This window comes from Thamnophis sirtalis, unplaced genomic scaffold, assembly GCF_051295495.1.
Source record: "Thamnophis sirtalis isolate CommonGarterSnake01/CBP01778 unplaced genomic scaffold, rThaSir2_p1.2 scaffold_11, whole genome shotgun sequence".
NCBI classification, from domain to species: Eukaryota; Metazoa; Chordata; class Lepidosauria; order Squamata; family Natricidae; genus Thamnophis; species Thamnophis sirtalis.
The window spans coordinates 7,423,794-7,438,384 of NW_028261391.1; the positions used below are offsets into that span (position 1 = coordinate 7,423,794).

Here is a 14,591-nt window from a genome sequence, read left to right on the forward strand (position 1 = left end):
GAAAGGTTTGCCATCATTGTCTTATACCCTGTCAGGAAATCTCCAATCTCTTCTTTCAAACCTCCAGTGATGGATCCCTCACAATTTCAGTTTGAGCCCAACAAATCAGTTTTGGGAGTCTTTGAATGCTTCAGAGCATCAAAACGCCTCATGGATCAAATCAAAATCCTCTTAGGCGTCATCCACCATTACACCGAGAGAACTCTCGTACTTTTGAGGGCAGGTCTTCACAAAGAAGCTTCCATCTCAGTACCAGTGTGTGGAAGGCTAGGCTGAAGATAAATCAGCATGATCTGATAGGGAAATGGTCTTTCCATGGGAAAATGGAAGAAAATCTTCCATGCCTGGATGCCACCTCAGGTGGAAATAGAGGCTTTGAAAAAACTGCTGGACTGTCCGCTGTGGGGTAGCCCTTCCCATGCAGCCACTGGCTTCCATCCTCTATGGCAGTGTTTCTCAACCTTGGCAACTTGAAGATGTCCGGACTTTAAACTCCCAGAATTCCCCAGCCAGCATCGCTGGCTGGGGAATTCTGGGAGTTGAAGTCCGGACATCTTCAAGTTGCCAAGGTTGAGAAACACTGCTCTATGGCAGGGGTCTCCAACCTTGGTAATTTTAAGACTTGTGGACTTCAACTCCCAGCATTCCTCAGCCAGCACGAGTGGCTGGGGAATTCTGGAAGTTGAAGTCCACAAGTCTTAAAGTTGCCCAGCTTGCATATCTCTACTCTATGGCCATTTCTGCTTTGCGTTCCAGACAGAAATCTACCCAGCAAGTATTTTCCTATCTTGGGGGGCATTTGGTTAGTTTGGTTAGGGCACAGTTTCTCAATCTGGGCAACCTGAAGATGTGTGGACATAAGACTCCCAGAATCCCCAGGCCAGCCATGCCGACTGAGGAATTCTGGGAGTTGAAGTCCACACATCTTCATATTGTTAAGGTTCAGAAATATTTCGGATTCCAGGTTAGGAGAATCCCAATGCCCTGAAGCCTGAATATTGGTCTTCCTTGAATGACCTAATTAAGAGTCTATCTTTATGAGCACCATTCACTTTTACAAAAATGGTTCAATAGATACCGTGTTTCCCCCAAAATAAGACAGGGTCTTATTTTCTTTTGCCCCCTGAAATAAGCGCCTGGCCTTATTTTCGGGGAGGCCTTATTATTTGTGATGTGCAGGAGGCCCCTTAACCTCGGTTTGCGGCCCACGGATCAGCTGATCCAGAGAGGGCCAGAAGTTCTGTCTCCGTTTCTGGCACACTCTTGCCAGCCCTAGCATCACTGGGACTGCCGCTCTTTCTGTGGCTGCCACTAAGAGAAGGGGCGCGGTAGCTAGGGTTTACAGGAGCAGCCTCCGCAAGACTGTTCCGCGTGGATGGCAGATGCATGTGGGGCATGTTCCCACCTTCCCCCCCCGCAGGAAATGGCAGGGACCAGCTGCGCATGCCTTTAAATATTTTCAGGAGAGGGCTTATTTTAGCGCAATAGCAGTTAGACTTATATACCGCTTCATAGGGCTTTCAGCCCTCTCTAAGCGGTTTACAGAGTCAGCATATCGCCCGCCACAGTCTGGGTCCTCATTTCACCCACCTCGGAAGGATGGAAGGCTGAGTCAACCCTGAGCCGGTGAGATTTGAACCGCTGAACTGCAGATAGCAGTCAGCTGAAGTGGCCTGCAGTACTGCACCCTAACCATTGTGCGACCTCGGCTCTTGGCGCATGTGGGCTTCTTATCTGGGGAGGTCTTATTTTCAGGGAAACACGCTATGCTCTTTTGCTTCCTGACCAAGGACAGAACACGGATTGATTGGATGAATGGCCTTCCCTTTTTTTTTCTTTTGTTCAAACAGCGATTTTTCCTAACTTTGCTTATTTTTGCTTCGGTTGTCGTTTTCTTCATTTGCGGGCCTGGCACACAAAGAGCACCGCTTGCATCCTTCCTGACGGCCTGTCTACATTGCAAAGGAAGTTCCCCCCACACTGCAAAAGGTGGGAGACGGGTCAGAGGAGGAAAAGACAAGGAGGGTGGCTGGCAGAGAAAGAGCTGAGCTCGACAGCAGACAAGGATCCTTCCGGGGACAAGCATGGAATTTAAAGGGAGAGTAAAAAGCAGGAATGATAAGTCTTCCAATATCTCAGGGGCTGCCACAAAGAAGAGGGGGTCAACGTATTCTCCAAAGCACCTGAAGGCTGGACAAGAAGCAATGGGTGGAAACTAATCAAGGAGAGAAGCAACTTAGAACTAAGGAGAAATTTCCTGACAGTGAGAACAATTAATCAGTGGAATAACTTGCCTCCGGAAGTTGTGAATGCCCCAACACTGGAAGACTTTAAGAATAGATTGAGCTGCCATTTGTCTGAAGTGGTATAAGGTCTCCTGCTTGATTGAGGGGTTGAACTAGAAGACCTCCAAGGTTCCCTCCAACTCTGTTATTGTTGTTACCTGCTATGTGTCCAGCAAAACAGCAAAATAGTGACATATGACCAATCCTTACCCTTACAACGGTTGCAGAATTCCCACGATCGTGTGAACAAAATTTGGGTGCTTGACAACATATATATATACGACAGAAACCCAATATTTTTTCTGTTGCCTTTGTTACACATTTTGTGTTATATTTGTGCTGATAAATAAATAAAGGGAGACTAGTATAGATCTATTTCAAGCTATTTAGCCAGGGAAGAATATTGGGTTTCTGTCGTGATGGACTCTTGTGACGAGCCGATTGACAGATAATGGAAGCTGTTAGCTTCCTCCCATAATTGGGGCTTACCAGGGGTTGTGACACTAAATATATACCTTCCTCCCTGGCTTCTGCTGATAAGGAGAACTTGTGGCTTAATGGCTAAGACGTTTGCCTAAGATGTAATATAGCACAGGTTCGAATCCCAGTAAGGGTATGGCTAGCTGATGAGAGCTAAATAGCTTGAAATAGATCTATACTAGTCTCCCTTTAGTCTTTATTTATTTATCAGCACAAATATAACACTATATATATATATATATATATATATATATATATATAGTATATGTATATGTATATGTATATGTATATGTATATGTATATGTATATGTATATGTATATGTATATGTATATGTATATGTATATGTATATGTATATGTATATGTATATGTATATGTATATGTATATGTATATGTATATGTATATGTATATGTATATGTATATGTATATTAGTATATGTATATATATATATATATATATATATATATATATATATATATATATATATATATATATATATATATATACACACACACACACACACACACACACACACACACACACATTTATAGGAGTTGCAGCTTCCCAGGGTCACATGATCGCCCTTTGCAAGCTTCCCTGTTGGCTTCTGATAAGCAAAGTCAATGGGAGGGAAGCTGGATTCACTTAGTGACTGCATGATTCAAGATCGACAACGGGGCAGAAGTTTTACAGTGTCCCTCTTGCCTTCCATTTTAAGGCCAGGGGTAAAGCACCTCCTGGGAATTGTGTATACCAATCATGACAAACTACCTTCTTAAATTGTTTCAACTCCTACCCTCAAAACGACGTTATAGGGCACTGCACACCAGAACAACTAGACACAAGGACAGATCTCCCCCGAATGCCATCACTCTGCTTAACAAATAATCCCTACAACACTATCAAATTATCTACTAAGACTGTATTACTATTATTCTTCTCTTCCTTCCTATTCTCATCTCCTCTCCACTTACGACTACAACCATGTTGCTTCTATCTTTACGATGTATATTGTTTTATTTGTTTCCTAGTATAATTTGATGCTTATTAGTAACCTATGACTATCACTAAGTGTTGTACCTTATGATTCGTGACAAATGTATCTTGTCTTTTTATGTACACTCAGAGCTTATGCACCAAAGACAAATTCTTTGTGTGTCCAATCACACTTGGCCAATAAAGGAATTCTGTTCTGTTCTGTTCTGTTTTATTCAGCGTGGCCTGCAAACCCAACAGTACTCCAGAAAGTAGTGAAGTACCATAATTTGCCTCCCTGTGTGAGCAAGATATCCTGGTCTCTTTTCATCCGTTTAATGGAGCAGTTAAAAGGAGTAAAAAGAAAAGAAGTCCCTGAGGATTTTAATCCACTAGTTGTTGCCAACTCTAAGGGTCGATGGTCATCTTTGTTTCAAGGGCCTTTGAGCCCGTGCTGTCCAAAGACATTTTCGCGGTCATGTGGCCAGCATGACATCACGGATCACTGTTACCTTTCCCACCGAAGTGGTACCTCTTTATCTACTTGCATTTGCATGCTTTCGAACTGCTAGGTAGGCAAGGACGGGAGCTCACCCCGTCGTGTGGCGCTCGGGTCTCGAACCTCGGCTGTCCACTTGCCAGCTGACAAGCCCAATGTTTTAACCACTGACCCATCACGCAGCCTCCTTAAATAAGACCCTGTATTTACTTCCAAAGACCCTGCATTTATTCCAACCAGAATCTTCCTGTTCAGCAATTTAAACCCCATTTCCAGATCAAGAGAGACAGAAGTGAAGGGGAGGTGCAAGCCCAGTATTTACTATTGCACTCACCTGGAGACTTACCGTATTTTTCAGAGTATAAGATGCACCGGAGTATAAGACGCACTAGAGATTTTGAAGAGGTAAATTTAAAAAAAAATTGCACTCTGCAGGCCTCCCAAACCCTCTGCATACCTCATTTTTTGTGAAAAACGGGGCATGCAGAGAATTTGAGAGGCCTGCAAAAATGCTCCTGGGGGCTAGGGGGGAACAAAACCAAGCAAAAATTGGCTCATTTTTTGCTCATTTTTGCCCTCCCCAGCCCCTAGGAGCACTATGCAGGCCTCCCAAACTTCTGTATATCCATTTTTGTAAAGGGGGCGGGATTTGGGGAGGCCAAAAATGCTGTATTCAGTGTATAAGACACATCCAGATTTTCACCCTCTTTTTTTGGGGGGGGAGGTGTGTCTTATACTCCGAAAAATACGGTAAGTCAACCCACAGCACCCACAGCTTGCACTGAACTGCCTATCAGTCCTTCCATCAACTGTCCAGAGATTCCCTACGAAGGGTGGAAGGAGCCAGATCTGATTCATCCCCCAGCAGGGCAGCGCATGGCTGCGTCTCCCGCCGCCATCCTAGACTGCTCTCCCTCCCTACTTACTCAGCGGTCATTTGGGCCACCAGGTCAAACGAGGCAAAGCCGGCGTTGCCAAAGTTCTCCTTGTACCGTCCCATTTTGATAGCGTCCAGCCAGTCGCCCACAGTAGTGAAGGTAGTGTAATCGGGCACCGTACGATCCAGAAGCGGCTGAGACACGCTGCGAAGGACGAGAGAGCCCAGAGGTCAGAGATGGCTCAAAGGGGCGGGGTGGTGGGCGGCCGAGCCACGGGGACAAGCCTGGCGGTCCTGCGGCACGCAGAAGGTTAAGGGGGGCCATCTGGTTCCCAGTCCACCCCGTTGGGGCTCTTCGCTCAGGCCCCGGCTGCTGCCTGCCTCCACCTCCCAAGGTTATATCCAGTTGGCTGCCATAAACCATGAGAGCTAGAGACTTGACGCTACTAATCCAGACATAGCAGGTTGCCTGTGCTTGGAGAGGGTGAAGGGGCAAACGACACTGACCCAGACTGGACATTGGCGATGACCTTCAAGCTGGCTGCGTTCCGGATTAGCTTGTCCAACGTATTCACTATCTGTGCAAACTTGGGGCGGAGGTTGCGATCCCGTACCCAGCAGTCCAACATGAGCTGGTGCAGCGCCGTGGGGCAGTCCATGGGGGGAGGAAGGCGGTAGTCTTGCTCCACTGCGTTGATTACCTGGAAGAGCAGCAGAAAACAAGGGACTCAATCCCCGGGGCTTTGCGCCAGTGATTCTCCGCCCACTTTTTTCCCCCTTGCAAATTCTTCCAGTTTGGCTCAGCCTACTTACATCTTGGTTAGACATGTCCCAGTACGGCCTCTCACCATAAGACATCACTTCCCACATGACGATGCCGTAGCTCCAGACGTCGCTGGCGGAAGTGAACTTGCGATAGGCAATGGCTTCGGGGGCCGTCCACCGGATTGGGATCTTACCCCCCTGCAAGGCGATAAAAGTTTCGATGGGGAGGTTAGAGGTCTATCTGACTTTAGCAATAGCAACAGCGCTTAGACTTATCTATACCCCTTCACGGTGCTTCACAGCCCCCTCTAAGCGGTTTACAGAGCCAGCATATTACCTTCCACAATCTGAGTCCTCTTTTTATTGACTTCGGAAGGATGGAAAACTGAGTCAACTTTCAGCCGGTCAGGATCGAACTCCTGGCAGTCAGCAGAGTTAGGCTGCAATACAGCATTCTAACCACTCTGCCAGCACAGCTCTTATCTTTAACTGCATAGAGGGCCCTTTTCTGTGCAAATCTCTTTCCTTTAACACAGGAGTCTCCAAACTTGGCAACATTGAGACTTGAGGATTTCAACTCCCAGAATTCCCCAGCCAGAATTCATGGGGGAAGACCCAAATGGCTAATTCTAGCAGCTGGATCAGAGCAACCCTTTCCAAGCCAAGTTCTTATTTCCAAGAGTCATTGGAAGATAACATTGTCTTCCACTTTTCTCCTCCTAAGCCAGGGATTGGCAACCTTAAAAACTCAAAGAACCTCAAAGGTCCTAACTGGAAGCCCCCCGTTCAATTCTGGAGCTGACCAGAAGTCTGGTTCTCCCATCTCTTTTCCTAGAGCAGCTTTCTTTTTCCTGTACCTGTCCTAACCGAAAGCCCTATCAATTGTGGAGTCGATCGGTGACAGGGAGCCGCAGCAGAGGGATGAAAAAGCCACATGCGGCTCCAGAGCCTGTCCTGAGCAAATGGCAGCAAGAACTCCTGACAGATCTACTCCTTCATGATTTGCTTACATTCTTTTCAAAGCCATTTGGCCCTGTGGCAGGATGCCCCATAAATCCATTGTTTGCTACATTAACTTCTATTTTTTTTCCTAACAAAATCAATGAGTCACGTTCAAATCCTAGTGACGTCATAAACACACCCAGATACCAAACCACTCCCATGCCACGGTCAAGGAAACAAGCTGGACATGTCCATAAAGATGCCATTCAAATGTCTAATTTAGTGTTTTGCAACCTAATCGCTGTTCTGGGAGTTGAAGGCCATGGATCATAAAGTTGCTAAGATTGAGAAAAGTTGGTCTAATCTAGAGCAGGGGAATCCAACCTTGTCAACTTTAAGACTTGTGGACTTCAACTCCCACAATTCCTCAGCCAGCTGGGAGTTTAAATCCACAAGTCTTAAAGTTGACAAGGTTGGAGACCCCTGATCTAGAGTACTAGGTTTTCTTTGGTGTCTTCTCAGATAAACATGGGTCTGTCCATTATTTTCAGATTTATTCCCACACAATGACATAGGATGGTATCCCAACGGTGCTTCTTCACAAGGCAACTGGACTTTGTTTTCCCTTGAAGACCTCTTGCCATTCATCCAAGAAACTTCTTCAGAACTGAAGAAGCTTCTTGGGTGAGAAGCAAAACGTGTTCAAGGAAAAACGAAGTCCGGTTGTCTCTTGCAAAAGCTCCTTTGGGATAATCATGGACCTGGATGACTGAGAATCGCCATACATACATATCCATCTTTGGCAAGGTTCCTCTAAACCTCGAAAATGTGGTTGTGGAGCAGTGGTGGGATTCAAAATTTTGTACTACTGGTTCTGTGGACATGGCTTGGTGGGAGTGGCAGGGGAAGGAGACTGTAAAATCTCCATTCCCTCCTCACTCCAGGGAAAATACTGTAAAATCTACATTCCCTCCCCACTCCAGGAGAAGGATACTGCAAAATCCCCATTCCCTCCACACTCCAGGGGAAGGATACTGCAAAATCCCCATTCCCTCCCCACTCCAGGGGAAGGATACTGTAAAATCCCCATTCCCTCCTCACTCCAGGGGAAGGATACTGCAAAATCCCCATTCCCTCCACACTCCAGGGGAAGGTTAATGCAAAATCCCCATTTCCTCCCAATCAGCTGGGACTCGGGAGGCAGAGAATAGATGGAGGCGGGGCCAGTCAGAGGTGGTATTTACTAGTTTTCCGAACTACTCAAAATTTCTGCTACCGGTTCTCCAGAACTGGTCAGAACCTGCTGAATTTCACCTCTGTTGCGGAGTCTCTAGCGAATGGGACTATATGAACGAACACAGGTCTTTCAGCAAAATTTAGTTTGGCTAGAATGGGGATCCCGCACCCTTCTTTGCAAAATCTTTGTGGCGGGAGGGAAGAGAGATGACGTCATCAAGATTTTCACCTACCAGTGAACTGGTGTACGTGGGGTCAGAGGGATCGTCTTCTAAAAACCGTGAGAGTCCAAAATCTGACACTTTGCACACGAGGTTGCTGTTGACCAGAATGTTGCGGGCAGCCAGGTCTCGGTGGACGTAATTCATCTCTGAGAGGTATTTCATTCCCGCTGCGATGCCGCGCAGCATGCCAACTAATTGGATCACAGTGAACTGCCCATCATTCAACTGTTGGGACAACAAGGGCGGGTTTTGAGACAAATTTGGGGGAAAAAAATCAAATCCTTTGCTCGAAATTTATGGACGTGGCATACAAAGCCCTCTCACTGATTGTTGTAAGAGAGTTCAACGAGAGTGGGATCACCAGAGAACTCTTAAAGATAGATTGACTATATACAAAACAAATACGGGACTAAGAAATTACAGATAGCCTATGCTTAAGATTAGGAATAATCTAAACCGCTTAAAGTTAGTGCAACAGGAAGAAGCTGAGTTTAATGCAGAGATGTTATTAACTTCTTTTTTATTTCCTTTGTCTTAATATATTTTAGACTCTATTTGTTAAAAACCTATACCGTGTACGGGCTCTGGGAAGTCGGGGGGGGAAGGGAGGTGGGGTGTTAGGGGAGAAGGGGGGAGGGGGGATATATAGTATGTGTTAGATTTTAAAGTAACGCGACTGCACTTGTATACTCTTGCTCTTTAATTTCACTGTAAAAATAGGACAAGCTGAATATATTAATAGATAGTAGAAATACACCGAAGGGAGGAGTAGAGGGATAGAAGAAAGAGGGGTAGAGAGGGTGGGAGAGAGGATGGGAGGGAGGGTGAGAAGGAAGGGAGGGGGTGTACCGGGAGAGAGGAGTGGTAGAGGGGGAGGGGAAGTAGGGTAGAGGGGAATGATGGAGGGAAGAGGGAAAGTTGGAGGGGGGTGAAAGAAAGGGTGTATGGAGGGTCGAAGAGGTACATTGGGTTTCTATTTTGGGGGGTATTGTTGACAAGAGGAATGGCTGTGTTTATTGTTTAATGTTATATGGCCCCGGTTATGCACAGTATATATGTGACTGTACGAAATGAAAATGGAAAATAAAAACACATTTACAAAAAATAAAATAAAAATAAAAAATAAATTAAAAAAAAAGATAGTCCTTGACTTACGATCATAACTGAACCCAACATTTCTGTTGTTAAGCGAGACAGTTGTTGGGTGAGTTCTGCCCCATTTTTATTACCTTTCGTGTCACGGTTGTTGAGTGAGTCAGTGCAGTTTGTTAAGCTAGTTATGGTTGTTAAGTGAATCCGGCTTCCTCATTGAGTTTGCTCATCAGAAGGTTGCGAAGGATGGCCAAATGACTCAAGGACATGGCATCCATCAGGAGTCGGTTACCAAGTGGCTGATTAGCAATAGGACTTATATACTGCTTTACAGCCCTCTCTACAGAGTCAGCATATTTTGCATACTCATTTTACCTGCCTCGTAAGGAGGGAAGGCTGAGTCAACCTTGAGCCTGGTGAGATTCGAACTGCCAAATTGCAGGCAGCCGGCAGTCAGCAGAAGCAGCCTGCAGTACTGCACTCTAACCACCGCGCCACCGCGGCTCATGAATGTTGAATGTTGATCATGTGACCATGGGGATGCCCAATGGTTGTAACTCAAGTTTTCTCAGTGCCCTTGTGACTTCGACCCCTAAACGAACTTTTGTAAGTCGAGGATTTTTGTACACTGCAACGGTTGTACGTGTGGAAAAGGATCCTAACTCAAATTTTTTTTTTCCAGTGCCGTTGCGACTTTGAATGCTCACTAAATGAACCTTTGGCAGTCTCCCCAAGGCCGAAGGGACTTAAATACTATTTAAAAAGTTTAGGCACTCATGATGAAGAGAAATCTCACGCCTCTAAGTATCTGCGTCCTATCTCTAGCCAGCATCTCGAGATGTTTTTTTTATCTCCTAGCGTGAGGTGTTTTGGAGAAAAGGCCTGGTGGTAATGAGTTGCATCCATAGTTCTGAAATGAGAGAACTCGCAGATTCCCAATGCAGCCACCTGTCTCGTGTCTTCTCATCAAGCTAATGGGATTACAAGCATATTTGGGAAACACCTGGAGAAACAGAGAGCCAGCTGCAGGCTGGCCTCCGCCTCTAGGCTAGGAAGGCGTGTCAAAGGGAACCTCGGTGCTTGGAAAGAATCCTGCATGATGTACAACAGATCAGCCCATTTTCCAACTTATCTCCCTGCTCTGTAATGGCGCACAATCGCTTTGCGCAGTGTGGTTGTGATAGTAAGAACCGTGGTTCTATTTCATTTCAAAAGAAAGTCACTTTAACAGGGTAAATAGTTGGAAGGGACCTTGGACCCCTGCCATCTCTCTCTCTCTCTCTCTCTCTCTTCCTCTCTCTCTCTCTCTCTCTCTCTCTGTCTTCCGCTTTCCCTCTCTACCCCTCTCTCTCTCTCCCTCTCTGCCTCTCTTTCTCTCTCTCTCCCTCTCTCTCTCTCCCTTCCTCTCTGTCTTCCGCTTTCCCTCTCTACCCCTCTCTCTCTCTTCCTCTCTGCCTCTCTTTCTCTCTCCCTCTCTCCCTCCCTCTCTCTCTCTCTTCTTCTCTCTCTCTCTTCCTCTCTTCCTCTCTGCCTCTCTCTCTCTCACTCTCCCTCCCTCCTCTCTCAATCTCCCAATCTCTCCCTCTTAAAGAATGCTTTAACTCAAAAGCTCACATTGGTTTCTTTACAAGTCATCGAACATAGAATGACAGGGTTGGGCAAGGCCTTGGAGGTCTTCTAGTCTGACCCTCTACTCAACCAGGAGACCCTTTAACCATTTCAGCCAAATGGTTATCCAATCACCTGGACATGGGACTATCTGCAACTTCTGAAGGCAAGCTATTCCATTGATTCCATTGTTCTCATTGTTAGGAAATTTTTCCTTTCCTTTTAGCTTGGTTCTCTCCTTGATTAGCTCCCATCCATTGCCCATCCTTCTCCTGCTTTCTGGTGGTTTGGAAAATAAGTTGACTCCCTCTTCTTTGTGTCAACCCCTGAGAGATTGGAACTCCGCTATCGTGTTACCCCTAGTCCTTCTTTTCTCTAGACAATCAATCAATCAATCAATCAATCAATCAATCAATCAATTAGAATAGAGCTGGAAGGGACCTTGGAGGTCTTCTAGTCCAACCCCCTGCTCAAGCAGGAGACCTTATACCATATTTCAGACAAACAGTTTTCCAATCTCTTCTTAAAAACCTTCAGTGACCATTTTTGAGGGGAAGTCGTTCCACTGATTAATTTCTCTTTCGTTCTAGGTTGCTTCTCTCCTTGATTAGTTTCCACCCATTGCTTCTTGTTCTACCCTCAGGTGCCTTGGAGAATTGTTTGACTCTCTCTTCTTTGTGGCAGTCTCTCAAATATTGGAACACTGCTAACATGTCACCCCCAGTTCCGTGAGGGTGAATCTATGGCACGTCTGCCACCAGTGACACACAGAGCCCTCTCTGTGGGTATGTCAGCTGTTGCCCAAACTCAGTTCCATCGCGCATGCGCCATTCCGCCACCCAGTGGATTTTCGGGTCTCTGCCATGCATGCGGAGGGGGCGGGTTGCATTCGCGGGGTGTGGTGTGCCCCCCCCGGGGCCCGTTTTTGCTCCCAGGAGGCTGCAGGGAGGCCTACTAAACCCAAAACGGGCCTGGTACGTGTGCATGCAAGGGGGAGGGAGTGGGGGGGTACACATGCGCAGGGGGCGAGGCACGTGGGGTGTTGTGTGCGCATTGTGCGTGCAGGCGTGCACACTCTTTCGGCACGCGACAACAAAAAGTTTAGCCCTCGGTGGCCTAGTCCTTCTTTTCATTAAAGTAGACATACCCAGTTCCCGCAACTGTTCTTCATATGTTTCGGCCTCCAGTCCCCTAATCCGCTTCTCTGCCCTCCTTTTAGAGTCTCCGCAAGTATTTCTCAAGGCGTAACTAACGCATGCATGCGGATGAAGAGGCCATTTCTGGAAAACCTCTGAACGTTCCCAGGAGAAGCAGACAATAGATGCCTTCGGTTGCCCCTTCCAGAGATGGATTCATGGGGCCAATACTAGCCAGCGCTCCCCAATCTCTGCCAAGTTTCTAAATCCACCTCATTTCCGCATTAATTCATTCTTCTCCTTATATATACATTGGAAAACACAGATAACTCTCCTGGAGTTTTCAGTGTTGGAGCTCATGAAAATTGACGCCTAAGTGAAGAGGAAAACCAAGTGGGTTTGGGAGCCCTTGGAGAGAAAAATGGGATGGACTCTCCTTTTTTTTGCACGCGGGATAACTTTGGAAACCAGGTTTCCCAACTTTGGCAACTTCAAGATGGTTGGACTTCAACTCCCAGAATTCCCCAGCCAGCATACGCTGGCTGGGGAATTCTGGGAGTTGAAGTCCACCCATCTTGAAGTTGCCAAGGTTGGGAAGCACTATTATAAGCCTTAAGGGAGAGTAGAGAGTGCTCCTCACCCGGAGGAAGGAATCAAGGGCGCAGTTTTCCATGAACTCCGTAACTATCATGACGGGCCGACTCTTGGTGACCACGCCTTCCAGATGGATGATGTTGGGGTGGTCAAACTGTCCCATGATGCTGGCTTCGCTCAGGAAATCCCGCCTCTGCCGCTCCGTGTAGCCCACCTTCAGCGTTTTGATGGCCACAAAGATTTCCCGCCTGCCCGGCAGTTTGAGGCGGCCCCGGCAAACTTCCCCAAATTCACCTGCGGAGGAAGGGAGAGGCAAGAGTAGCAAAGGAGACCCCCGACATCTCCTGCCCTCCTGGAGATGCTCCGAGGAAAGCCAGCTGGGCTGCCAGCTGGGCGACTTGCCTGCTCCGATCACTTCCTCGATTTTGACGCAGGAAATGTCGATTTCTTTGGCAAATTCCCGGACAGCTTCGTTTGGGTCTTCGTAAGTGAAAGGGTCAACATAAACCTTCATTCCTGGAGTAACTGCAAAGTGAGAGATAAGGTTTGGGTAGGTGAGAGATAAAGGCTGTCTGCTAAGAGGCGATATTTAAGTTTCATTTGTGTTAAAGGCCTCCATCTCCAGATAGATAGATCGATTGATCTATAGAGTGGGGAAGGGGGGGGGGAAGAGATATAGACAGACAGACACATGTAGGTAGGTAGGTAGGTAGTTAGGTGGGTAGGTAGATAGATAGAGGGGGGAGAGAGAGAGAGAGAGATACAGACAGACACATGTATACAGGTAGGTAGGTAGGTAGATAGATAAAGAGAGAGGGGGGAGAGATAGACAGACACATGTAGATAGGTAGGTGGATAAATAGATAGATAGATAGATAGATAGATAGATAGATAGATAGATAGATAGATAGATAGATAGATAGATAGAGGAGGGAGGGATAGATAGAGAGAGAGAGAGAGGGAGAGATATAGACAGACAGACAGACAGATGTAGGTAGGTAGATAGAAATAGATAGATAGATAGATAGATAGATAGATAGATAGATAGATAGATAGGTAGTTAGGTAGGTAGATAAAGAGAGAGCGAGAGGGAGGGAGAGATATAGACAGACAGACACATGTAGATAGGTAGGTAGGTAGGTAGGTAGGTAGGTAGGTAGGTAGGTAGGTAGGTAGGTAGGTAGGTAGGTAGATAGATAGATAGATAGATAGATAGATAGATAGATAGATAGATAGATAGATAGATATAGATAGATAAAGAGAGAGAGGGGGAGAGATAGACAGACAGACACATGTAGATAGGTAGGTGGATAGATAGATAGATAGATAGATAGATAGATAGATAGATAGATAGATAGATAAAGAGAGAGACAGAGAGAGAGAGGGAGAGATATAGACAGACAGACACATGTAGATAGATAGGTAGGTAGGTAGGTAGGTAGGTAGGTAGGCAGAGAGATAGATAGATAGATAGATAGATAGATAGATAGATAGATAGAGAGAGAGAGAGAGAGGGGGGGGGGAGAGATATAGACAGACAGACACATGTAGATAGGTAGGTGGATAGATAAGATAGATAGATAGATAGATAGATAGATAGATAGATAGATAGATAGATAGATAGATAGATAGATAAAAGAGAGGGTGGGAGGGAGGGAGAGATATAGACAGACTATCTACCTATCTATTTATGTATAGACATACATAAATAGATAGGTAGATAGTCTGTCTCTCTCTCTCTCTCTCTCTCTCTTGTTGTCTATCTACCTATCTATCTATTTATGTATAGACATACATAAATAGATAGGTAGATAGACAACAAGAGAGAGAGAGTGACATATATAGAGAGACAGACACATGTTGATAGGTAGATGATTG

At 46.0% G+C, this 14,591-nt stretch overlaps 1 protein-coding gene across 2 annotated transcripts in view; it reads right to left on the minus strand.

Annotated features, from left to right (window-relative positions):
• EPHB3 (EPH receptor B3) overlaps positions 1–14,591 on the minus strand; it is a 155,647-nt gene that overhangs the window by 10,364 nt on the left and 130,692 nt on the right. Inside the window, exons 10-15 of one of the 2 annotated variants that reach the window (XM_087725154.1) lie at positions 13,116–13,238; positions 12,760–13,007; positions 8,293–8,508; positions 5,930–6,079; positions 5,624–5,817; positions 5,166–5,321 (exon numbers count right to left, since the gene is read on the minus strand). In XM_087725154.1, coding sequence (XP_087581280.1) covers positions 5,166–5,321; positions 5,624–5,817; positions 5,930–6,079; positions 8,293–8,508; positions 12,760–13,007; positions 13,116–13,238 — 1,087 coding nt within the window. The remainder of the gene's footprint in view (positions 1–5,165; positions 5,322–5,623; positions 5,818–5,929; positions 6,080–8,292; positions 8,509–12,759; positions 13,008–13,115; positions 13,239–14,591) is intronic. The other variant, XM_087725155.1, reaches the window with a different exon arrangement.